The sequence below is a fragment of the Malurus melanocephalus genome, unplaced genomic scaffold (assembly GCF_030028575.1).
Source record: "Malurus melanocephalus ecotype Western Australia unplaced genomic scaffold, MMel_1.1 scaffold_1, whole genome shotgun sequence".
In the NCBI taxonomy this organism is placed as follows: domain Eukaryota; kingdom Metazoa; phylum Chordata; class Aves; order Passeriformes; family Maluridae; genus Malurus; species Malurus melanocephalus.
This window is the reverse complement of record NW_026623233.1, coordinates 7,984,728-8,012,671: the sequence shown is the minus strand read 5'-3', so window position 1 is coordinate 8,012,671 and position 27,944 is coordinate 7,984,728. Positions and strand designations below refer to the sequence as shown.

Here is a 27,944-nt window from a genome sequence, read left to right as displayed (position 1 = left end):
GTGTTCATGACTTGAGATAGGTGGCATTTAGAGTTAACAGTAATAGCAAGACAACCAAATAGAATTTGTCAACCCCTCCTCTGTTCCTTGTCCATAGTGGTGAATTAGAGGAAGTGGTTGCATATATCTGAACTGAACTTACAAATTACCACAAGTGTTGTAAAATTACATAAGAAACAGTACATAAAGCTGCAAAGAGAAAACACTAAAACTTCAAATTGAAAAAGATATAAAAGTGATAAAAGACCTTAACATCATCTAGTCCCCTTCCCTGCCCTGCAGCAGCTCAACTACACTCTTTTTACAGAGCTCACTCTGTAGCTCCAGGAAAACACTGCAAGAATTGCTTATTGGAACACATGTAAAAAATGTCAAGCTAAAATTGTGTGAAAAGGTTTGAAAAACATATTCAGAAAACTACCACTGCATCATCTTATTATCCAAATTATCCTTTGACACATAATAAAATGACAACTCCAATGAAACTTTCATTTCAAACACGATGKGCTAAGAAGCTTATCCTAATTTATTTGCTCTGTTACAAATGTGCCTTGTCTCCTCTTGGCAGATTGCACTTATACTTGCTGATAACTAAATTATTCCATGAGCTAGACATCTTCTGAATTTGGCCCTGAAGGCAAAGACAGACAGAGCTCCAGAATGAAAGTACTTCTATTACATCTGAAGACAAAAAGTAATCCTGAGAAATGTGCCTTAAATATATGTGAAACACCTATTTAAAAGAGCAATCTTTTCACTTCCTGGAAGTTAATGCTGGAACATGTGTTAAGACATAAAAATGAAATGTTCTTTTTCTATCGTGTGCCAAAAATTAGTATCTATCCTAAATATACCCTAAGTTACCACTTATCCTGCATAATAGCTAGTTCAGYGTTAAATCATCTGTGAGCAAGCCAAAGCTCAGGCAGGCAGACATGTAACAGCTAGAAAATCAAGTTTTCTTCTAATCTTGCAATCAGAACACTTTTCATCAGACTGGAATGCAGCTTGCACTATGCACTTACTAGTTACTTGGGATTTTTAAAGAGAACGAGTTAGACTTGATTATTTTTTCTTGCACAACAATTCTGATCATTCAAAACTGCTGTTATGATAGACAACTATATGGATTCTATTTGATGACAGTAACTGCATATTTTCATCATTAACTTTATCAGGTAAGTTGTTTTTGTTTGCTAATTTTATCCTTTTATTTTTTAAGAATCTCAGCCTGCTGAGAAAGAAAAATAAATAGAGGTCTCAGTGAAAAACACTTGTTTAGCTCTTTTTTATAGAAGTAGTATTTTTCCCACGGTAAAGGGGTTTTGCACCATTAAAAGTCAGATGATTTACACAAGCCCCCCAAATCACAATTCGTTTTAAAAAATTTAATCTCTTATGCAATAATTCCCACTTTAAATCTCCTAGAAGGCTATTTGACTAAATGGCTGGTAATAGCATATTATTGTTGGACTAGTTATTTAAAATACGTGATTAAAAAAGAAAGTAAATCAATTAAAACAATCCATAAAAAAGTTGCTCGCCTTTACCCTTAGCATCCAATCATCCTCATATTCCAACCCTAGTTCCCTGCTTTCCCTTCCAAGCTGTGGTTCTTCCCAAAGCTCTACCTTTGATCACCTTTATGGCTGAGAAGTGCTTCCTAAAATGGATGCTTCTTTAACACAGACTACTTCTTAAACTTTATTTTCAAACAATCTGACAGCACTTTATGACACTGGGTGTCAGGCAYACAAAGTATGTCTTTATTCTGCCCATCCATCTTCAACAGAGAAGTAATGATTTTTGCAATTTAGGCAAGAAAGAACACTCAGATGTCTAGACAGACCTTCCCCTCCCGAGCCATAAGTAGCTCAGAGCACTATCTACAAATGAGCAAATAATRTTTAACCAACATAATCACTCCCCAGAGAAGCAATGGAGGGGCTGCTGCTGAGTACAAGATTTATCTCATGACTGCTGCATTCAAAGCAGTTTCTCTACCCTAGTTAGGAAGGGAGAAAACAACAATTTTTAAAGGAAAGACATTAAAAGTGGTATAAAATCCATCGGATTACTGTGCCTAGAATTAATAAAATCATCTCTCTTCTTCAGATAATTTCTAGTTATGTTCTTTATAAACTCTTGAAAAGCACTTTATGTACATATAATTAGCTTTTTCCCCCTATAATTCATTTGAAGGATGTAAGTTATCCAGTTACACACTATTTAGATAAGCTTCTAAGTTGGGGACAGCTTTATTAATCTTTTCCAAATTATGACAAAAACTTAAAGAGGCTAGAGCACACGGATGCTTTTTGCATGTGGGAGGTAACACAGACACCAAGTAGCAGTAGTTAYGCATTCATCCAAGAGAAGAACAAGTGGTGCCAACAGACATGTCTGAAGCACCGTGCAACAATCTGTACCATCAGTCTGGTATCAAAACAGCATCAATCAAGTACAATTTTTTCCCATTTATAATCACAGTAGCACCTGCAGTGCTGGTATTTTGCAACACTCATGAGCACGCCCACAGTATTCCTGYTCCTGCCCCTGGCTCTACCTCACCAATTCTTGCATCCTATTTACTGATACCATCTTGCTTTCAGCTGCAATGCCTCCTTATTGCAGCCAATCACATAAATTCAGAAGTGTGAAATACAGTGTTCTTGACATTGTATTATGACCTTTTCATTTGATAGCTGCATGCCAGAATTTTGGCTCACGTTTTAAGCTTCTCTTTCCATCCTAAGAGGTAGGTATTTTCTTTAAAAGGGGAGTTTAAATAATCACTTTACATCAAAAACTGAACCTGTAAGAAAAAGCATTTCATACTGACTTTCATSAACATCTCTTGTTTTTTACAGATTGTTTTAAATAGTCACCACCTCTCTTCTAACCCACTCTGATTTCACTCTTTTCACTCAACCTTTTTAACTGTTTCTTATAAATGCTTTCAACTACTATAATAAGAACATCTACAATATTGGTTTAGCCCTGGTTTGTAGGCATCTTCCTATGATGAGTCTCACCCCTTCTACAAAACAAAATCCATCCTGAGGATAATAAAACCAGGGTAGTATAGAGAAAAGCTGATCTTGCAGTCATTTGTGTCCATGTTGACTTCAGTACTTTTAATGTATACATTTTTATACTATCTATCAATTACCAAGAAACAATGCRTTGTTAAAGCTGCAGTTTAAAAACTCAATTGCAGGCATGTGTGCATATCACAGAACGGTTTGGGTGGAAAAGGATGTTCAAGATCTTCTCAAGAGCATCTAGTGCCAACACCCCTGCCATRGGCAGGGACAACTTCCACTTGACCAGGTTGCTCCAAGCCCCATTCAACCTGACCTTGAACATTTCCACAGATGCAGCATCTACAACTTCTCTGGACAGCCTGTTCCAGTGCCTCACCATCCTCACAGTACATATTCAATCCAAACCAATYATCTTTCAGCTTAAAGCTCTTCTCCCTTGTCCAATCACTTAATGCCCTCGTAAAAAGGCYCTCTCCAGCTTTTTTGTAGTCTCCTTTTAGGTAACGGACACAAAACTTTACCTATAACACCACTTCACATAGTATTATGTAATAAAAACAACRTAAATATTACATATATTATATACATGTAGGTAGGTAGCCCCCTTCAACAGAACAGCTGAAAAATGTTTGATCTAAAGTTTGACAATTCCTTTAAAGGTAATTTTATTTACAAAAACATTACTTTTTTTTAAACACCATTTGTCTAACTCTAATAGAATAGAGAACTGGTAGAGAAAACTATAACAAAGGGTATGAAAAACCAGGAAATGAATAATTATCTGAAATTGTAAGAACAGAGTTGAGAGCATGCCCTGTCTGACTCAAGTGACTTGCTTATAAACATAAAGGAAGTTTATAGAAGGACTAATCTGTGTTCTGTAATGTATTAAATTAGTGTCAAGCCTTTGACTTGAAGAAAAAAAAAATCAGACTTCTGTGCTTGTATGCTACTCAATAGAATTGGAATCTTCTGAAAAATATTTTGCCATATTTATTGGAATAGATGCAGAAAACCACAATTAACAGTATTTTAATGAAAGTATTAACATATGCAGCATCTGCACAGTGTTTATCACTCTACTAAGGGAGGGACTCCTGTTTCTCCACATCACAGGGTCATTCACAACGCAGGCATCACTAGAAACTCTGTGACATGTAGGGCTTTTACAAGTAACAACCACAAGTACATTCAGAGAAAGTACAAAAATGAAACTGATTTGGGGAAGTTGGATCCAATGGTACATTTGATGACACATATTTTGGCATAGATWTTCTTAAAAACAGTTACTGATAAAGCAGGACTTCTACTACAAGCAAGTCCATCTTTTGTAGACCCTGTTCAGCAACTCTCAGTCTTATCAAATAAGGCTATTAATTCCAGGAACTCCTCTGACAAAGACATCCCTGACCATCKGTAATTATCTAAATAAAATTTAAAAAAATAAAAAACCTTACAGCAAGGATGACTGATTGAAGACCAAAGTCACAAAAAAATACCAAGAATAGAAGAAAGTGTGTGAGAGCAAGCAAGCTTYACTTTCTCACTGGTAAAGAGAGAAGAAATAAATCTGTGTTCCCTGATGTTAGGTTTGGAACTGCTTTCCTTCCTCTTTGTTTCCCTTTTACCACATGCAGACTCTGTATTAATATAAAAAAAAACTTAAAAAGGTCTGTATGGGGCAGTACCAACAGAAGATAAAATATTGCTAGTGACCCTGAGTCACGGGAAGGGTAAATGGCTTCTCCTGGGAATGTAAGTGAGGTTGCAAAGAGTCTCTGACCTGGAAATCCCATGCTGAGCAGGATCATAAAGAGCAAAGGAGAGCTTTTCCTTGCTCTCTCTAGGCACTGGCAGTCAGCCCCAGAAGGAAATGGTATTATTGTGCCTGGAAGAAGYRCACACTCACAGCACTCTCTTCCTATCTCAAGTATCGTGATGCCTGAGCTGGGCCCTTTGAGAACCCAACTGATTCGGAAGCATTTAAGCTTTATTGCCAACAAAATCCATTTACGCTTCTTCATCTCTAACAGCTCTTGCCCCACTCACGCTTTGGCAGGGCTGGGCACACCTGACTCTTCAGCCCGCACTGCATCGGATCTGACGTCCTGTTTATCCCAGTGTGGCTGCAACTCAGGGGATTACCCGGGCAGAAATGGAGAGCTCTGTGTTACAGCTTTTAGAGCAGATCAGTGTGTTCACACTAAAAGGCACCCACAACACTCCCTGCATTAGTCCCTGTCCCATATATATTTCTGCCTGTCCCCCCTCTCTGCTCCCACAGAGTATGCTACACAATTATTTATTGGCTTCACAAACACATGACCATGCCTCTTCCCACTGTGTGCTGTGGATGCTTCCCTGACTTTCAAATGTCATTGCTTAGGGCTGTGTTTGAACTCCTCATCTTGAAACTGCTATGTCATGGCCCTAGAGAGGCCAGACAAAGCCTTCCAGTTATGAAGCATCACCTTGGCAAAGAGTGAAACAGCCTAGATCTCTGGGTTCTAAGTGGTTTATCTTGATAGAGGTGGTTTASTATTTCCTTGAAATCAGTATTAACATTTCTTCTAAATGTGGCAACAAAACAAGAAATCAGAGAACACCCAATCCAATCTGTGTGTGTTTGTAATGGTACTATGAACAAGTGCTGCAGGGAAGAGGTACAGCACAAGGTCATGAATTTCTGCTGAAAGAAAGGAATATTTCCACATCTGCTGAAACATGTCAGAATTACTTAACTTTATTTAACTATTAGTCACAGYGATTGAGATGACTCACAATTAATCAGATTAGCACTGAAGATAGCTAAGGTTTCCCTTGCAAGGTATAGRATATTCTCAGCATGCAGTATTATCATCTTAGGCCACTATCACRAAAATCAATGTTTGGGTCATTTTTGATGAGAAGTCCTCAGGAAACAGGCAGAAACAGAAGACTGCATTTTTTATGCAACGAAACCAGGATCACTTCTGGTCCATGAATACAGTGTACGGCATTGAAAATCAGTAAATAACAGTGGTACTGTTCTCCCATCCAAGTTCACCTTACTGGTTTTCTACAGGAAGAAGAGGAAATAAAGCTACAGCACAATTGAGCACTTCGTAATTTCACATATAATTTAATTTCAGTGACATCTCTTTAGGGCTACTTCTGCATCCACTGTAGAGTCAATTCTGCATTTCACTTAAGAATCATATCCCACTACTCTCCAGWATCATGTTCTGGGAGCCCTGCTGCCTCCAGTTATGTCAGCAACCCAGGCAGAAGTGGGTTCTGTAGCTGTAAAATTTCTCTTTATGAAACTTTGACAGTATAAGTTTGCAGCTACACAGGACCACCAAGGCAAAATACTGTGTATTGATTAACCACAGACTGAAAGAAAAAGACTTACAAAGTCTCCCTAACCCAACCTCCTCTATGGGTGCTATGGGAAAAAAAAATTTAAAATCACTTCTCTCGCCTAAAATTGTTGGATTTTCTATGTTTGTCAGGCATACCCGACATAGGAAATTCTCTTGTCTATCATTCAACAGGCTATTCCTATCCAGGAAGTTTTGAAACTTCTGGYTCTTTCTTGTGGCTCATTCTTGATGTTTTGTTTCTTTTCCAAAAGCCATAAGCAGCTGTAATTAAACATGTTTCTATGATCTTCATACTGTTGTCCAAGAAAGATATTTTCAGTACAATTTTTCCCTCTGTTAAGAGAAATGTCCACATGCAATCAGTCTTCAGTTCATTCATTCAGGAAGAACAGGAAGCGCAAATCCCCACTTTGTCAACAAATGAGATCCTTGAAGCACAGCAGTTTTATAAAGGTATTAGATTAACTTCAAGAAAACGGAATTTGGATACTGAAAAACATTAACTAATAACAAGCTAAAAACATCATCATGCCACTACATAAATCTGTAGTTTGCTATGTATTGAATAATCTGTGCATGATTCCACTGCCTTGGGAAAAGGTACAGACCAAACCTGAGCACAGGCATRGAGTAGCTTCCATACAATTATTGAACAGGCTAAGGCTATTCCTCCTAGAAAGGAATACGGTGGAAACAAGATTATAAACAGGGAATAACAGTCATTGTCAGATTCAAAGATTGGGAATGTGAACTGAAATTAACAGGAAGTTCTAAAATGAAGGCTCATAGCTTCTTGGCAAACATTTCCACACCTGAACAGTTCCTTATTCTGAGAATTTACATGGGCTTAATAGGAATTGAAGGAATTCACAGAGGAGAAATCCATTAAAGACTACTACATATAAAATCATATTCCCAGCACAATAACATGAAGCCTGGACCTTAAGGAAGTTTTGTATTAAAAGGTTACTTTCTAATTTATCAGTTTTTTAAAAAAGTAAAATCCTGTTTCAGAAGGAAAAAAGGTTGTTTCTCACCAAGTTTTGGTAGCTGCTGTTGCTGCCTAGTTTAACTTAGTTTCCTWTTCATCTAGAAGTTCTACCAAAAAGTAAAAAATATCAAAATGTGCACAATTTTTTTAASAAAAAAGCAAGCCACCTCTCTGCCAATTCAAATACTTTATTTCTTCTACATTTGAAACACTGGGGGTTTTCTACCAGATGATATTTTGCCATGCTGCAGCATGGTCCTGTGATAAACTCAATCAAGGGCCCATAACAGCCACTTCAAAGGCCAATACCCAAGGCAGCAGCTGAAGTAGCTAAAAGTTAAATCAACATAAGGATGTTACAAAGGTCACGGTCTCTCTTCGAACATAAAAGGAACTGCATGCACAATCCAAAAGACATGCGTTGTTGTCTTTTACTAGTTCAACACACTCTTGCAATATATTGTTAATATCATAACTGAATTAACACACCAAACCAATAGAACACTTTCGTCTGGCCAAGGTCTGTCTGTATCATTTTTCACAACCAGGAATGTACCATTAAGCAGACAGAGCACTAGACACATTCCACAGCGACAKTGCAACGTACACAAAATACCCCACTGCACTTAAATCAAAGAATTACCTTGCTGACACCAGGAAGCCTCTGCTGAAGCACAGTAAAATGTACCTTCGGAAGGACTAGTGAAGTCTAAGGTTCATATTACTGCAAGCTGCCATCTTTTTCTGGACTTTATGACATTATATTTTTTAGTAAAGCACCATACAGACAAATTGATGATATTTCCTCATGGTTTTCAACTACTCTTTTTAGAAATTCAGTTCATCTTAAACTGGTAACATCTGCACTTGAAAGTTTAGAGTTCCTCATCCTTGAAGAGCAATGATACACTTTCTTGCATAAGAACTAAATGCCTATAAAAGCCCAGCTGAAAGTTACTGTGTTGCTGATGAAAGATGAAGGAAGYATCCTTCATGGCTGAGGTAACATTACACAGTGTGCTTGCAAGCATGGACCTTTATTCTACTCTAACAATTATAGGTTTGTCATCTCAGTTTTGCACATTGGACCATTTTCGCTCAATGACTTTTGAGGAAGTTTGTCTGCATTCTCCTCGCTGTAATAGGTGCCTCCTCCAGAGGATTCACAAGWGAGCAAGGGACAAGGATGGGTGAAAGGGTAAGAGTTTACAGAACCAGAATGAATCCAAGTCACAATGGTRCTTTATTCAGGCTATTTAGGATGGAGCATGGGAATAACACTTTAAAGGGCCAGCACAGGCTCAACAGCATGGAAACTTCTCATATACAGGCAACTGTCATTAAAACAGCTTTTAGCAGTCTAAGGAACTGTCCAATAGGGTAAGGCATTTATGTGAATTCTGTGCCCTCCTGAAATATCACCACTGTATTTACTTTCACAGAGACAACCTATATTTTATGTTTTAAATGAGAGAAGTTTAATCAATAAACAGAAAAAATTAGCATGATCATGTTTCTATAAAATGTATATATTTCCACTAATGCCTTCTGTTTATGAAAGGCTATTTACAGACAAACTCACAGCTAAAGAGTTTAATATTTAAAATATTTAATTGAATATGCTTTATATCCAAATAAAAATACAGTCTCCATCCTGAACTGGTTCAAGTCATGCATAAACTAATTGCTGGCAGGGATTCCCCATCTCAAGCAGGTTTAAGTCATACTTAAAAAATCTCACTCTGCAAAGCAAAGTAACTTGAAACTTCCACTAACTTAATAATCACAAAAAGATGACAAAACAGGTTGCACAGTTGAAAGGGATGTTTTTATTTCAAGAAAAGTATCAGCAGTAACTTCAATGGCTTTATTTACATCTATCCCAGATGAAGTTAAAAAAAAAAAAGAAATTGTCACAGGAGTACAAAAATTTGCATTAAGTGTGTTTACTTTTTCATAATTCAAAAGGCAATACAAATCAATGTGTAGAGCACAGGATTTCCCACTGCACCTGTCTGACTGTACTTCATCTGCCTCACCTTTTGAACATTCTATCTAAAGATGCCTAAATACCATGCTCCTTTTCARTAAATTGTCTTTGAATGAAGTATGGAAGGAATGCAGTAAATACAAAATCTCACAYGAGAAATGACACACCATTTGTGAAAAGCGTGGCTTTCATTATGTTAATGGATGGCAAATGTTCAGGTCCATGAGGGTAATCACTCAGTTCCTGGAGATCATAATGTTACTAAGGCTCTTAAAGTGGCTAGGGATTTGAGACACTGTTCAAAAAGAAATTCTCAGTAAAGGAGATATTATTTTGAATTGATCATCTCATAATTGGCTGCAGATGCAAGCTCATGAAGATGAAAATTTAAGCACATTACAAACTTGGGAGTTCTTGAGTTGCCATACATCACCTGCAAGCACTCAAGTTTCTGTGCCACTGCAGTATAACCCTTTAGCTAAAGTAAACCAGCTGGAGAGTACCAACATCCCAACTATTCACAGAAAGCTGCTGAAGCTTATGGAAGTTAAAACTTACTAACTCAAGTGAGGGACAACTGGAAGGTTTCTAAAGAGCCCAAATGCATCACAATACCAAGACTTGAAGTATGATTCACTTTCATGTGAATAACWAAGACTATTGACAAAACCTCAAAGAAACTGTATGAGCTTTTGAAGGGAACGGCATTGTTATGGTGGAGAGTGTATGATGAATGTAAGTGCTCAACAAATTAAGTTATTTCTMGTACTTTGAGGTATTGCTTTCAGGTTCAAAGGATGAAGTCTTTCTTTGGGAAGATTTTATTTACTCCAGGATTGCCTCAAATGAAAATTGCTTATTTCTTTGTGGAAAAGCACATTGTTACTCAAAGACTATACTATACTATGTACAACAGTAAATACTGGAGAAGTTATTTTATTTCTGTTCATTTTAGAGGCAACTTAGCAACTATTTTCTCTAGAAGAAATCTGAGATACCTTCATTTTACCTTCGCTGGTTGTGGAAAGAACAAAAAAAMCAGGAAAACAAGGAAAAAATCTTGAAAGAAATAAATAAACACAAGGAATAMCTTCAGCTGATTTAGCTAAATGAATGAAAGAAAATATTGGTACCTTTGATGAGACTATTCTGTTATCTGGAAATCTCTGYGGAATGTATGCTTCAGCGCCTGGAGGTGGCTCACGATGCCCAACATAAATAGTGCGACTGTCCACCCAATTCTCTTCTCCAGCACACTGTGGRGGAAAGAAAAGTTACTGTATCAGTTCACTTAGTATTTCTGCAGTAAAATGAGTCACACACTGCATAACTAATCATGTSTGACCATCAACACATACACAGCCACCAGCGCATGACCCCTCACACTTTCCTGTATCATCTCAAGATCACCAAAACACCTAAGGCCAAGTCAAATGTCAAAACACTTCCTTCATTGCACTGTACTTGCCCACAATGCAATGAAAGGGCATCCATGAAAATCACTATTCTCACTTTTCTGTTTATAGCTGAAAAAAGGACAAATGGTTTAAGATTTTCAGTCAACTTATGTATTTAGTAAATATTTATATGGTTGCTTCTCATTTTACCACTGATAAAAATCTGTGCTAACTAAAATATTTTATAAATATGGAAAATCTCACATTTTTGAGAAGAGCCAGCCATAACTTGGTATTTYATTTGCAGCGAAGTGAAACTCAACTCTCCTGAAATACTAATAGTAATCATTTCCCTACTCATGAACAAGCTTAGTGGCTCTTAGGTTGCCAGGAAAATATCTCAGCTTGTCAACTCAGAGCACTTGCTCTTCTAGGAAAGCTGTGCCTATGAGCAGAAAAAAGAAGTAGATGTGCCAAATGTTCACATTCACATCAAACTCCACCACACCCTATAGCTTCCCTAAAATTAATATTTCAATGTGTCCTATTAACTGTAAAAAAAAGTACAAATCACTGTAGAAAAGTATTTACATCAAACCGAAATAACAAATTTTTTAAATTTAGAAATTAATTTGAGGGGGATACATGGATTATAAAATAAACATCCCTTAGTCATCAGTCTAGATCACTTTCTACATATTTTATTGTTGAAATAGACATACCAAATCTTGCAATGCTCAGCAAATTTGGARCAGTTAAGCAAATAAAATTATTACCTATGTGATGTGCATTACTTTCTTGAGGCTRGGGAGAACATCAAAAATATAAAGAGAAAATCTATTGGACTCAGACTATTAACCACAGTTTAGCTGAGTAGTAGTCATCAAGTAAAATGTAAAGTGAAGGATTAAAGAAAAGCAACTTCTGCTATCCCAGAAGTAGATACTAGAAGCAGACCCAAAAAGGACCCTAAACCATTACTTGATTCTTRCAAGTGACAGAAAAATGGAGGCATCATGTTCAGAAGATACCAAAATGCCATAATTACAAGACTAGGAATAAAACTAAAACCAAAAGTAAACCCCAAATTTTTCTGATGYATTATTCAATTTTCCATAACTTGAAAGAGTCACTTAATACATTAAATGAAGTTGTTCCCAAAGGAAGTAAAAATGACAGCCATTCATTAGACACACCAATGGSCCAGTCAGGGCTTATGCTAAACCCYGTAACTGCTCCTGGCTCAGTGGGAGGGGACACAACAACATTTCTCCCATGCCACATCTAGCATGGACCGAAACTAGGACATGGGTCAGTATAAAAATTGCATTGATTTTCCAGTCAGACAACTTCTTCCTTATCAAGTGGACTGGTCAAAAAGTMAAGTGCCATTCAGCCTGCTTCCGAACACCAGGTAACATTCTTTGAGCAAGCAAGCCAAAATATTTTAGAAGAAAGTAAAGCTGGACAATGTTYCCATATTCCACCTTATTTCTATGACAATAACAAAACATGCTATCTTTTACCATTTCATTGGTACAAAATACTTTATCTTGCCAGTGCACTGCAGGAACAATGTACAATGCACAGAAATKATCTACTGACACTTGTACTAAGGAATTCTCATAGGAATACAAAGTAATGTGAAATATTCCTGAATAACGCATTAAACTGTACAACGTTTTAAAGTTTTTCATTAGGAAGGACGTTTCAGACAAACACAACACAAAATACTACTCCTGATAAGYGAAGTGCCTGAGTTCAGAGATGATTACATAAAGGGCTAATGGGAATACCATACAAGCTTTGAACACCAAGAAGAAATTCCTCAGCTTCTTCCCTTTACGGGGSCCCAGTTTGACAATTTATCTCATATATATTATGAACGAGTCCAAGACAGCTTGACAATGCTGCTAGTTCAGCAAAGCATTTTTTAAAGTTTCACTGAATACAGAGAGCATTTATCATGATTCAGTTGAAACCGGCCTGTGAAATGGTCTATGAAACTGGGAAGACAGAGATTGAAACAGCACTCTCCTGCATTACTACCAGTATTTACAGGTCTGATAGCCCTGGAGTTTTGTCAACACTAAATAAACCAACCACTCTGGAATTTGCATCCCTAAAGCAAGGCTCTACAAAATTTACTTTAAGCTTCAATACGAAACTAAGACAATCTCTTCTATTAGCTTAATTTGATTTGGTTTTTTCATGAATTGAAAAATCTACCACAAGTACAAAACCATATCTAACTCAAACTATCTGCTATCACAGAACATTTTTTATTTTTCACTGTGTTAGTAGAAAATAAATGCACTTTACTATCCTAATTCAACACTTTTAAACCTCCGAACCACTCCCAGTTCAAGTGTAAAAACTAAGCAKGGAAGAGTAAGGCTCTCTTTGCCAGTGAGGTCAAACTGCAATGCACAGTCACRTGCACTGTTCAATATGGTAACAATGCAACTCACTTGTGTGAAGCAGAAAAAGATACTTTTAGAAAAACAGCACTGTAAGTCAGGACACAGGCCATGTAGAGAAGTCAAATCTCACCAACTGAATGTCAGGGAATGCCAAGCTCCAAAGTCAAACACTCTGATTTGAAAGTTCTTTTAGTGTTCTGGTATTACAATTTACAGAATGACACCAGAGTCACTGAAAAAACCAGTCTGATGCTGATGCCAGAACAATAAACTATATTAATTTCTTTTTTTTTTTAGGTTCCATTGCTTAAGCCCATTAAGAGTATGTCCAAGAAACCATAAATAAACCTTAGCATTATCTGCTTCTATTTATAGTGTAAAGCTCAATGTACTGAGACCTAGTTTTATTGGYATATCAATGAAATGTTACATAGCTTTTATTCTTTCAAGCAGTGTCAGCAACCATGAAAGCAAAGACCAGCAAAAGACTAAGGCATCTTTTCCTAACACTAAAGAGAGACAGTGAACAGGATTTTAGAGTTTAAATATTTCTGCAGCTTTTTTTTCTGATTTAAAAAATCAAACTGTTACTAGCTTGAAATTCACCTTCATGCTACTCTGGTAATTTTTATCAAGATTTCATTTTAAGAAAAAAAAATCTTGCCTGAAAAGACCAGGGTTTGGTATTYCATAGGTGACAGTAAAAGGATGATACAAAGATGCTAGTGGTAGCTACTGGAAAAGTAATGACTTTGAAAGGTTTCTAGTCTTTTCACATCTTTTCACATATTTTCAGTAAGGAGATTTAATGTATGATTTTGAAATCAGGGATAACACTGAATKACATTTCCTTACTCTCCACTTGAACTATTAACTTGGCCATAATTACCAGCAACAATATTCAGTTCAAAATTATATTTTCTCTCCAGATAACACATACACAAACACTAGTCAAATAAGTTAATATGCACWAAGTACAGCTGAAAACTCAGAAACAATCTGGTCTGGCCAGGCTTTAAATACATTTAATTGAACAGTATTCTCTCATACGTTTTTCTAAATGCTTTCTGATTAAAAGAAATCTAACCACACATTGGACAGTAACAAATTCTCAGCATCAGCTTTACACTTGCCCATCCAGGCTGTGACTCCACTACTCCACACAGAAAAGGACTTTACACCGTTGAGGCAGGCTTTCCGAACAGGCTGGTGTTTTATTGAAACACTAATATTTGATGCCAATTAAGCAATTAGCACCACTGTCCAAACTGCACACAGAACACAGCTGCTCAATCACTTTGGAGTTTCAGGATAACAGATACTGACAAGCCATTATCACTCAGAATCTACAGGAAGAACTAATGGTGCACAGTGTGAAAAAACATTCACGCATTACAACAGCTCGGCACTAAAGGCTCTCAGTTTTCAATTTTTCATTTAGTGAAGAGCAACAACTTCAATATCTCAAAGCTATAATTCACTAAAGTGAAGAGAAAAAACAGTTGTCTTCCTTTCTAATGTTGTAAGGAAACCATCATTATCACGCACTATTTACCAAACTATGAGATCATATAATCTCATATTTGTCCTTATTTGTCAAATGTGCTGAGTACCTGCTCTTTTACATTTGACATCATTCTGCAGGAATAGGTGCAGCCATCTCCCTTTGTAAACAATGGCACAGCGTGCAGATTTTCACATAACCTTCCAACTCCTACCTTTTAAGGATAGATTTGATCTATAGTTCACAAAATCCATCTAAAGAAATAATCATTTTAAAATAATATACATGTTCTAAAATTGCTAACGAGRAAAATAGATTAAGCTTTTAAATAAGCCACTTTGGCAAAAAATTGCTTTCATTTATTTRTATATATTTGTGGAGATAAAGGGTGAAATTCTCATCTGCTTAAAGGATCTCAGTAAGATTTCAAATGATAGGCAAACTCACTAATATTTACCTATATAGAGGGCTTCACATTTTGTTCACAGTGTTATACCAACCCTTCATATGAATTGGCCAAGATCAGAATGAAGAGTGTAACTTTGAAAGCTGGTAAGATTGTTATGTTTCATATGAACATAGAAGAGTACAGATAAAACAATATAATTATCACATAAATATCCTACAGGTTTACAAGTTTTATAATCTGAAAAAGGACTACCTCAATATGAGACACTAAACATARAGTAAACTGCTTCATTCACCTATAAATCATGGACATATGCCACTAAACAACTAATTTAATGGGATACCAAAATGCAGCTCTTCAGAGGCAACCACAAAAACCAAAAAACCAAACGAACTCCAGAACTCTCTCTTAGAAACTCCTATGATAATTAACACATTTCCTAGGGATCACCCATAACAGGATCTATTGCCACAGAATATTTATTACCACATTTCGTTTCAGTAAATGAATTGTAAATTCTGGGATGATGATTTTTGCCAGAAATAACATTTGAAATCAAATCACTCCCAAATAAATTGCCTACAAATCAGAGAATATTGGACATAAGTACATGCAGAGGGAGAAGAAAGATAATAAATGTTCTTAAACTGCAAATAGATTATTTTATTTATGACTCTCAGGAAAGAGATATGATTAGAAGCAAAGGTACRTACATCTTAACTACAGAAAATGGTGCCAGGGCCACAAGTTTCCCAGCCAAGCCATATCTATGCTATTTGGCGGATCCTATTTTTCGATTTTTTCCTACAACCTCCTGCAAGGGTCTRGTGCATGCAGGTAGAAGGGAAAATGGATTTATAGCAATAGGCAATAAGTTTTTGTGACACTCCTGAAGAGGAAATGGAAAAGTATGATGATGAAATAATGCAAAGTTCTGCAATTCACAGCTGTTAGAACATTGTCACCATAGCAAATGTTTCAGTTCCTGTAAAATTTGTAACACTTCTGTATGTTTCCTTAATAAAATTTTACTTCAGCCTTCCAGTTCATGCTTCCTTGAGCACTTTAGAGTAGAATGTTTCTGAAGTTATCCCAATAAAGCTATACTCCAGTTGTGTCACATGAGTTGGCACTGAGACACTACAATATAACACTTCAAAGACAGTCCAACTCTCTGTTCTGATTTCCCCTTTGGAGAATCATTTTTAACTGAATTCTACATACTCTGTACTTTGAATGGTTGAATAATTTGACCTCCTGGATGACAAAGTCAGTGATCTGTGCTCCTCCTAAAAAGAGTTACAATAATTCTTTGTTTCACATACATAAAATCTCACCTCAGTTATTCAAGGAGGATTAAGATCTTTTCTAAGCAGTCAATTTTATAATTCCAAATACTGCTCACATACTGGCCCATTAAGTATAGCTATTTGTGATGTCTGTGCTTTCTTCAGGTGGATCTTCTTTAATTTCCCTATTTATTTCCATGAAAAGTAATAATAAAACTGATACASATAAAAGTCTCTCATCCACATATGCAGTATTCACATAGTTTCATGGAATCMCTGGAATGATGGTAAGAAAGTAGGTCTGTGACATATGTGAATTACTGGACACCTGGAATAATGAATTTGCTACACTTTTCTTTCCTCTCACTGTACTGACATACTTTGCTCCTCATTGCCCATGGGACAGGGACACTGTGTGCCTCCTGCACACCTGCCCAGGCCCAGTCAAGGACTGCCACTACATGGAAATCCTTTCAAGAATCTCACTTGCAATTAGAAAAGCAAATGAGAAACAAACCACGCTGCAAAGTGAAGTAGTAGGAGMAACTAGAAGGGAAAGTGTCACATGAGACACAGGATATTTGACAGCCTTAGCACTTAATTAAAAATCAAGTTTATTTCTAAACAGCTCCAGACCAACAGCTGAAATTAAGGTTTGCAGAGGAAATTTACAGCTTCCTGAGAAGCTAGGAAAAATAATGCTGTAATAAAAAACTAGCAATTTTAATTTATTTTAAGGCAGCTAAAGGCCACTAAGATTCACAAGCAGTGCTAGTCAAACTCAGTGTATCTACAAAAATATTTTCAAGAGTTTGTATAGATACATCAGAATGCAGGGCTGTTTTTTGTTTACTCTTAACTGCTAATACTACTATGCGCAGTAATTCACAGAAGTAAAAATATAAGGCAATCAAAATTTTCAAGTCAGAAAACTGAATTTAAAAAAAAAAAATTACAGATACTAAAGAAACAGGAATATGGAGGGAGGTAAGCAGCAGAGTGCTTTTGTTCATTCAAAACTAAGCAATAAACCCACAGATATACTACACTTTTTGTCTTCTTTTAAGTTACTAATTATTAAATTAAATTAAAAAAATCAAGCAAGAATATCTTTTGTGAATCCTTTACAAGGAAAAATGCAATGCAGATGGAGACAGTATGCATTGGCAAGATTTACAAGATCAYATGCAACTAAACCCATTCCTAAATGGTGCTCTTATAGGAGCTTCAGGTTATATAAAGATACATTTTAAATTTATAACTGAAAATTACTATCAGATATGATCAGAACTGGCCAGAGTGACAACACCTTCCACAAGGATTTTAGCAAACAAAAAGGGAAGAGTCAAACTTTTTATCTGGATTCTACAACTAAGACAATTAAAATATATCAGTTTCCACATTCTTTATGCTTAGTTAAAGGGCTGTCAAAATGCCTCATCTACATGTTTGCTGGTATCTAAATTTTTCAAGTAAACGATGGACGAAATTCAAAAGGATAGTTAGTTAACTATTGCACTCTCCAGTCCATTTGCAAACAGCTGAGCAGCAGATCTCTATTCATACTTTTACTAGAAAAATATAATRTAGTTTTGATGCCAAGAAAACACCTCCCTACTGTTATCCCTTGTCATCACATTTAAATCTGTAACACAAGTTCACGGCAAGTAGCAGCTACTCACTGTCCTAATGGTCACTGCCTGTTAGACTTCAAAATGATTTTCMTTCCTACGAGGATACAGAGCTAGTGACACTATGATTCTAGCTGACAGAAGATGGGGCAACCTTGTTATATTGTACGATGATACAGCAAAACTAACAGTTGTTAAAATGCTGGTCTTGCAGGAAATCAAGCCAGTGACCAAAGAATGTCCAAATTTTATTACCTGAACGGCTCCATCTAGCTCTTAAGTTACATATTTGTACTGGAGATTAACAAAATATTTACTATCAACTCATTTATAGCTCTAGTATCTTTACATATCTAATTATTTATACTTATCTGATATTGAACTACAGTTTCTTAAACAAGAGTGACTCATACCCTTTCTGGTTTTTTTTCTACATAAAGACTACTTTTTTAAAAAGCCTCCTGGAATACATCTGTAGCTATGCTACCACACATACTTGAGGTCAGGCTGCAACCTTATCAGAAGTAAATAATCCAAGATAAAGCAGAGAGAGAAAAACTACCACTACTGAAAGSTGTACTACTAAAGCAATTGCTACCTGTTAGTTTTCAACGCCTATAAGGAGAAACCTAAATCCTCCGTAAAACTGGCAGCTGTCATGTTTGACAATTTTTCACATTAATACCTTTCTTGCCYCTGTAGGCTGGTCTTGAACTTATTCCCTGTAAGGCCAGACTGTATCAGTCTACAGAACAATCCACAGAAGTAAACAGGTAGGGTACAAGTGCCCAGCTCTCTCCCTGCATTACTGGTAAATTTATCAACAGCCTGGAAGGCCTGGAATTAGYCCAAATGATAATACTAATAGACAAATTTCAATTATGAGTAATTCCATTTTGCCATATTCCCTGCTATATAACATGCAAATTCTCTCTTTTATATGCAATTAGTTTTCAGGGCTATTTGCAAAGTCACACCATAACCCCAGCAACCCTATACTTCATCTTGAAGAAATCTTGAGTTTATAGATCAAAAAYAACTTGACTTTTCAGAATAATGTACTAATTACATACCATTAGAAGCTACCTAGCATTTTCCTTCATGTCCATGCTTTCTGCTGCACATCAGCACCAAATCTGATCTAATGCAAATTCAGCTTGGTGAACACACAGACACTTTGATAACAGGAAGAACCCTAAATACAGATGGCTATAAGATTAATTAAACAGCTATTTGGAGCTATTTGAAACACTTTCAACATACTTCTAACTCTTAYATAATTATAAAATAGTATCCAAGCACAGTTCTGAAATATTCAAGGAACATAAAATTTCAGCCTATTACTTCTTCCTATACTGCAAAGCAATATCATGTGCTGAAGTATTTGACAGGGGAAAAAAAATCACGTGCTGATTCAGCTGCAAGTTCACAAACTGTATTTTACAGTTTAACCTACTAGCAYGTAAGTGTTGCTGATGAAATGCCACATTCAATCTTCATGCATAACAGCGAAGATCTTTTAAATTTTAAAAAATGTGCAGGCATCAGGATGATAAATCTGACTTCTGATAATTCTGCACTGACAAAAGGTAAGAATTAAAAACTTATAAAATTGCATAAAGGACATTCAATACCTTTGAGTGTTCACGTCAGGTGTACGAGTAAACCTACTCATGATGCATTAAAAGCTTATGACACCAGTAACCACAAGATTTTAGAGTCCCTTTTGTTTTCACTGCACTTGAGGAATGTGAATTCCATTAAGATTAAATATTACTTTACAGTTCTTTTGATGCAATAAGCTTTTTAATATTTACTTTTTCTCTCAAAGAACAGATTTAAAGATTTGCACCTGAACAATCTGAAGTACAATAAATATTTCACAACTTTGTACTTTCACAAGCATCAAAAGACTTCATGAACTTTTACAAATATTATGTCAAATATTTACAAAAAAATAAACTTTAGTGGCATTTGCTATTATCTGTATTTTAAAAGTTCGTTATGCATAGCAAACCATTATTTTACATTAGAGCTATATATAGTCACACACAAAAAAACATGTTACATTTTCAAAAATTAATTCCAACACWAATCATTAAGTCAACTGCTCAGTGGGGAGCTAGTTGCCAGTTGCTACTAAAAAATTTAAAATTCTAGAAAGTCCAAAACATCTATTACACAAGTATTTAAGTAACAAACTCAAGAAATAAAAATAGTTAATGTTTAGGATTTAAAACAGTGAAAATGAAGGTTTATAATCAAACTCTYTGGTAACTGAAGTCAGATTAACTCCAGTATCTAACTCATCCCTGAACGAGCAGGATACCAGRACTCAAGGACAGACTTTCAGTTTTTTATCATCTTAAACAGTTCAGTAAAGACAGGGTACTTTTTAAACCAAAGTACCACTCATAATTCAGAGGAAATTTCTGATACAGTAAAGGTGGGGAATACTTGAATAAATCACTTCTCAACAWATAGTCAGTTGCCTGTAAAGTACTACATGTTCATTTACAACTGGTCACCCTGAGTAAACATTTCATACTTGTAAATACTCGTAACTTGTACCAATAAAAGTCTTAATCATACAGAATTCAAAGTAAGGTCACCACAGTACACCCAACACATCTGAAGTCAAGTTCCAGTGTASTAAGCACAGTGTGAAAGACTACCTCTTTGTCAGAAGCAAAGAYGGTTCAAATTGTTTTATTTTAGCAAGTACTGTAGCTACTTTCCACTTTGAAATKTTACTGTGAGATTTGTACCAGTATACATATACAATATGGGGGACCTTTTTTTAAGCTCTCAATGATCCATACCCTCCTTTCATTTATATGTGGAAGACAAAACGTCCACATTGCACTTCAATTTATCAAAATTGTTCCATGTCCTTCATGCAGAAAAGGAAAGATATTTTTAAAGAAAGATTTTTCTATCAGGTCTAGAACTATATTGTACATTGAGATTAATAYATTCTGGACTTGCAATGATTTTGATAATAAAGGCAAAGGAGGTTATGCAGGTTTGTCTGGGATGAGATGATAAGTRTAATCTCAGCCTCCACATTTCTGTYATTCAGTGATACACAGAAGAGGTTTATCAACCTTTTGATGCTGCTGGTTTCTATGCAGCAGCAAGAGCATACATAAAAACGTAAGAGAAGTCACTGACTTGTAGGCTTTGATTTACTCCTGTGATTTCTTTGATGTGGGGWGGGATGGMGGCAAGTAGTTACAATACATCATCCCCTAAAAGGAACTTGTGATRGGATAGTCTCTTTTTGCCATAAAACTCTCTCAGGCTTCTAGAATCTAAGAAAAATCATCACTTCTTTCCCCTAGACAACATACTCTACAACATCAACTCCCATCTTTAAAAAGATCCCTAAAGAAATGTTAGTCAGACTTCAAAGGCTGATCTGCCATTCTTTCCCTTTTCAATGGTAAGCAAAGGGAAAAAACAAGAAAAAAAATACTGACCACATCTTCTCCTCTGTAGAAGACCAGAAAGGAAATAAATATTAGCCAAGAGTTGCTTACAGAAGGCTGACAGTCTCTATAACCCACATTTTGAGAAACCCAAATAGCAYATGCTGGCAGGAAAGACCCTCTGTTTAGCAAATTTGAAAAAGCATACATATACTCAATGACATCACAGGCCCTACAAATCCTTCAGAAACCAAGTTGAGTACACCAGGCTTTTGGACAGCCTCTAAGACAGACAGAATAACTTCGGGAAAAAAAAAAAAAAAACAAAATGAACAATTCACCTTTATAACAGAAGAACAATACCTGCGAGATATTACTTGAACTGAACAAGTACGAAAAAACTTCTGTACCAGAATCATCAGGATTACCTGTTTTAATCTGCTGTGTATGACCGGCTAAAGAATTTACAAAGTGAAATAGCTACATAATCATAAAAAGAGCATTTGGAAACAATTTTTTTTTGTTTCAAATGAATGTACATACTTAAGAAATGGATTTTTTGCAACAGCAAAGAAAATACTTTTAATAGATTTTCCTTAATTTTCTAAAGAGTCAGATAGACAAATGTTCTTTTAAAAGATTCAGCTTTCCTGSTGAATAAAATGAATTCCCAGAAAACAGTGTGCCTTCTCATCTGCCTTTTCCTGTTGAACTAGAAATTCCTGTAATCAGTCCAAGTTAAAAAAAAAAACCAAAACCCAGACTACAATTTCTCAGTTGCTGCAAAACTGGGTTAGGAGAAACAATGAGGACTTTTGACCCAGCTTGTCATGCTGTGCTGATTTTTTTAAATTCTTATTTCCTGCACACAGGTGTAAGTCTCAAAGGAATATTCAATACTATTATGCTCTAACATATATTCCAAATATTGCTCRTTTCCAAAGTACACAACAAAGTACAACTCTGTACTTGCAATATCTATCAATACGGAAGTGTGAACCAGATTTATTGAGCAATATGATTGACTTCAAAGTTCAATGAATTGTAAAACTGTCCATATTCTGAGCAGAGGTTTAGACAAAACAACTTCCATATACAAAGTGGTTCAAATGCCTAGAATTCAGTGATTTCAAGGAGAGGCTCTCTGTAAACCAGCTAACATGAGCTTATTGATTACCAGGCMAATTTCAGCCACAACCATGTTTGTAAACCAAAGTCTAACCATTCAAGACATTTATTCTATCAGGTCATGCTTAACCTTAAACCTTTTAAAATGTAAAAAGTCAAAGGCAATAGCTAGATCAAATCATTGTTCCAGACTAAATTTTTGTTGCCACCAAAATGCAGTAAAATAACAAGATTCTAAAAATCCTACTTCACCGATAAACAGAAATACACATTCGAATGAGGCATATTTGACTTCTGCAGAAGAGCACTTTATCAGTTTTATAAAATCCATGTTCCCAAATGTGTTTTGATGACTGACATGTGGCACTCTTCAGGACATGTATCCTACAGGCAGGAACAGTTGTCCTGCAGGCAATGRAAGTGGGGCATGATACCAAAAGGATAATGCCAAAAATAAAACTTCAGGTGATAGCCCAAGGAGTATTACTACAAATGAGATAAGTAATCCTTGGCAGTGTCCTGGTTGGTAGTACAATGTCTTACATGAGTTATTTCTGTCCACTTCCTAACACTTGCCTTTCTTTCCCTCTAAACATAAGATATAATCCATACGTAGGAGAGAATTTCAGGATGGGAAAGTAATTTACTTTTGCCATCTAGAAACAATTAATCTTTGTTGGTTTTAGGAGGCGTCCTACTAGACAATTCCTCAAATAAAATGCAACTACATTAAAAAAAAAAGAGGGAATACCAGGCACAGATCTCAATTTGAATTGTCTTAGGAGGCACAATACAAGCCAAAGAGGAAACTSAACATTTTTCCTGTTAGGTAAGCAGCTATGACTAAAACCAAGGAACACAGAAAATATTTTTACATTTATTTAATTTTTTTAGAATATGACTGCATTTGATGCTGTGCCACAGCAGCTATATCAGTTACCATAATCCAACAACTACATCCTTGGAAGCAAATAGCTACTGTAGGTCTAGTGGAGATTTTGAGTCTAGCAGGTAATGTGTTAGTTCTTTTTCTAGAACACATGGGTCCAAAAGGGTCAATTATACACTGCACATTGAATTCAAATGGAGCAAGTATTCTGCTAGGAAAAGGYAATTACTTACTTTGTTTCTTAATGTAAGTTGATTATGTGCTTATGCAAGAGGCTATCCGGTGGCAGCTGGAACRTTTTACTTCAGCTGAGCCACCGCCTCTACTCAGTGGGGGCACTGAGTAGTCAGTAGAACTTCTACTCAGTAGAAAGAAAGCAATGTTCACACCAGTTTGAAAAGTTCTGGCACATGCAAGGAGTAAGGATATTGTGCACCAAGTTCATCACAAGTGAGTTAAATCTACTACTACTGTTGAGAAAGCTCATCACTCTTAAGGAGATGCATTATGGGCAATGATCAAATAGCCAAGAACATCGGGGTTTGAGTGGGTTTTTTGTGTTATTGTTTGTTTTGTTGGTTTTGGTTGTTGTTTTGTTTGGTTTTTTTTTTTTTAAGGAAGATATAACTTTAGAGGCAGAAGAAAACTGAATTYATCTGCAAACTTCTAGAAATAAAACCTCCAGATACTTTTGCAAAGACACTGGCAGGAGGCTATTAAACACATAATGGATTCATCTGCAATTTGGGTAAATTTTTACATTTACAAAAAGAGTAAGAATGAAGTCTAGAAGCTATGCCAAAATGTATTTGCACTTAATATAAATCCTTTCAAATGAGAAGTGCTGAATCCTACAAAAAAAATCCTGTCAGAAAACAACATCTCCAAATAATCTTAATAAGTGAAAAATACTTCCTGGAGACAAGTTCAGATTTGATTTCCATACACACACCATACACATACATAGCATCCTCTATGACTCCTCAGACTAAGCTCTACTTTCAAGGTACAAACTGCCAAAATACACCGTGATTTCATTTGTATATATTTGGTCCAAATTTTGAGTGAAAACAAAGCAAGTACTATAAAACCTGAGTAAAATACWTATGTCAAATCATTTGTATTAGAAGCTGTATCGTCACTCCCATATACTTGACAAAAAGACATTTAGCTCTACCTAAAACCAAACCTGTGTCCTTGAAAGGAGCAATGTTAACCTTGGACTGTTAATGGGGGAAGAAAAACAAAACAATAAATTGCATGCTTTCATTTATTCCAACTGAGCTATTTTGAAAAGAAAGGCTTGTTAAATCCAAATATAAAAGTTACATCAACCTAGTGTCCCTGCAAGAACTGTAGTATTTTTCTTTGTAAGCTGCTTAGATTTCCTTTGTAGTAATAATACTTGCAAGTCACTTGGCTATGAGTCTGTAAATTTAGTATCAAAATTAGGTGGTTTAGAAATCTCAGTTTTGGGTACTTGAGAAATAACTAAGTTTTCACTGAAGATCAATAAAAAATAAAAATACAATGTTTCTACAACAGTATTGTGACCAGCTGATGAAGGTGCTCTTGCTTCAGCTCTGAAAGCACAGGAGTTACAATTATATTTTCTACTTTGTCTTATCGCAGAAAAAGCCCTTACACTATCACTTCTCAGAGAACTCATCCGCTCCTAAGCATTTGCTCAGGGAACTGATAGAGAATAAACTTCAGAAAGAGCCTTCTTGTTGTGTGTGTGCAAAGGGAAGTGAGCTAGACCATGGAGATAAGAGCAACAATGTGTCATAAAGCAACTCATGCTGGAAAACTCCTGACATCTAACAAATACCCATGCCCTCCAATTAATGCTTAAGCAAGTAATTTTCCCTCTCTTTGTTATTATATGCTGCTGGCCATTTTAAGAGTMTCCATACTTTAATAGCAGCAGAACCACAGAATCACTGAATATGCTGAGTTGGGTAAGACCTGTCAGGACCTTAGAGACCAACTCTTGGTCCTGGACAGGTCACCCCACAAGTCACACCTTGAGCACAGAGAGTGCTGTCTAGACTTYTTAAACTCTGTCAGGCTTGGAGCTATGACCACTTCCCTGTTCCAGTCCCCAACCTCCCTCTAGGTAAAAATCATTTTCCTGATATCCAACCTAATTCCTGATATCCTCCCCTGACTCAGCTTCATCATTTCTTCAAGTCTTGTCACTTACCATAAGAGTGAAAACCAGATTTAATACCCAGCAAAAATTATATTCAAATTCACTCTCTGAAGTAGAGAGCAAATACTTGGAAGGTTGATTTTCAACTCTAGAAGTATTTAAATGTCATAAYACAGTAGCACAGAGCATGTCTAAAAAATACTCAGATCTAGATTTAGAGATGGCACATGAATTTTACTAGTGTCAATATCATATGGAACGTGCATTGCTTCAGCTGCTTGTGGCTCCATGGCATGAAATGTTCATTTTTATGTTTCTCTCAATTAAATCAGCATAAGGTAATTCTTCTAAGTCTCTTCCATTAGAGAGAGTGCAATAAAAAGCCACATTTCTTACTATGTAAATAACCAGAACAAGAAAGAAAGAGAACACTGGTTTTGCTCTTAATGGTATAGAAATCTGCCTRCTCCCAATGTTTCCATTTTATTTTTACATACTTACTTGCAGTAAGTGAAGTATTATTTCTAAATCCTTTCATGCTTTGTTTATACATCTGCACAGAGATGAAACTGGACRCAAGGAAAAGGATTTTCCTCAAATGTGATGTTACCTGGAAACCTTATGGATAAAACACAACCAAATTCCATCTCTTAAATATTTCGGTTTGAGCTTTTTTTGCCCCTTTTAATTTCTCATGTTAGTATCAACATCGGCATTGATGTTTCATTTAAAGTCTAAGGATTTATAAATATTATAAAGATTAACACAGCATYTGAGTTACCAAACATTCAATAGTTAAGAACAATCTCATTAAAAAAATCATGSTTTTGTCCTGATGTCTTAAGAGGCACATGCTTGGTGTACCTGAGGTACACCTCTGAGAGGAAGGGACACTGAGGGCCACAATATGAATCTTGCAAGTCCTCCAGGAAATACCTATACTGCATTTATTCACTGTGGGATTTGCTAAGCAAATTAAACTGAAGACTGTCTGGTAAAATAGATGAAGAGTCAGCAAGCAGAGGAGTTTACTCTGAAGAGGTCAGACCTACTTAACAGGGGGCAAACAAAAAATTCCATGTCCCTTGGGAAGGAAACGTAAAACTCATAAAACCTTTGCTGTCTCTAAAGACATGAACTCCATAATGCTGTCTTGTGCTTACAATATAAAATGAAAATAATTCTAGATGATAGGAGCTGTTAGAGASAGAAAAATTAAACAAAAGCAAAGGAGCACAGAGGTACTCCCTACAGGCCAAAGGACTGTGGTAAACAAGTTCCATGCTGAGGCACTGGCTGAAGCAGGCCGTGCAGCAGGATAAACCCACCTCGGCACGAAGCTCCAGGCACTGTGCACGACGGGCGCCATTCGCCATGGCCGGGCCGGCCCCTCAGGGCCCGGGCTGAGGGGAGGGGAGGGGGGAAACTCCGCCAGGAACCGAGGGCTCGGTGGAAGCGCAGGGCAGGAGCGCCCGGTCACGGGCAGGGAGCTCCCACAGACAGGGCAGCGCCCAGAGCAGGCTGTCCCCAACACCAAAAGTGCCAGCAGGTAAAGCGGATATGGGGTTTGCTCTCAAATGGCTGCAGAGCCCCCGCTGCAAGGCCCAGAAACAAGCAGACCGACAATTCCAGCTGTAACCTTACAAGGGACCATCCACACACTCTAAGCATTCAGGTTCCACTGACAAGTTTTTTTAAAGTGTACGCATCCGGCTGAAGAAATTTGATTCATAGGATACTCAATTTCCTTATGGTAAACATATTTTCCCAAACATTTTTTACAAGTCTAGCAAAACCAGCGAGTTCCACCTCTGCTGTACCCACAGAGCGCCCGCCTTAGCRGAGCACACACTCCTAAAATCTGGCCTGACACATCGAAAGGAACATCGCTGAAGTTCCTGGTGCTCGGGGCCACCACAGTGGCCACTGCTGGACAGTGTCAGAATGCCATGACTTGGCAGAGTCTGCTGAAATCCAGGCCTCGACCCTGCTTACAGGGGATCTAATCCTTGTTTGGCAGGCCCAAGCACACACGAGTAACTAAAACAGTCACCACTGTCTCAAACACGTGACAGATGCCAGTGTACAGGCACATTAATTTCATTAAGTCTCTTTCTCTCAGGGGAAAAAAATACATAGAAAAATTGCCTCTTCAGTACAATACCACTGGCACATGTTAGAATTTCACCTGTGACAGTAGAATCACTTCAGTGGCCTTTCTGTGGCAAACAGCCACATGGTGAACACTGCCATCACCACCAAAAGGGCTGCACAACACACAAATCAAGCTGCTTA

General features: G+C 36.7%; 1 protein-coding gene across 3 annotated transcripts in view; it reads right to left on the bottom strand.

The window, feature by feature from the left end:
- ATP11A (ATPase phospholipid transporting 11A) overlaps positions 1-27,944 on the bottom strand; it is a 113,750-nt gene that overhangs the window by 47,075 nt on the left and 38,731 nt on the right. For all 3 annotated transcript variants that reach the window (XM_057390371.1, XM_057390378.1, XM_057390361.1), the window contains exon 2: positions 10,527-10,649. In XM_057390371.1, the coding sequence (XP_057246354.1) occupies positions 10,527-10,649 (123 nt within the window). The remainder of the gene's footprint in view (positions 1-10,526; positions 10,650-27,944) is intronic.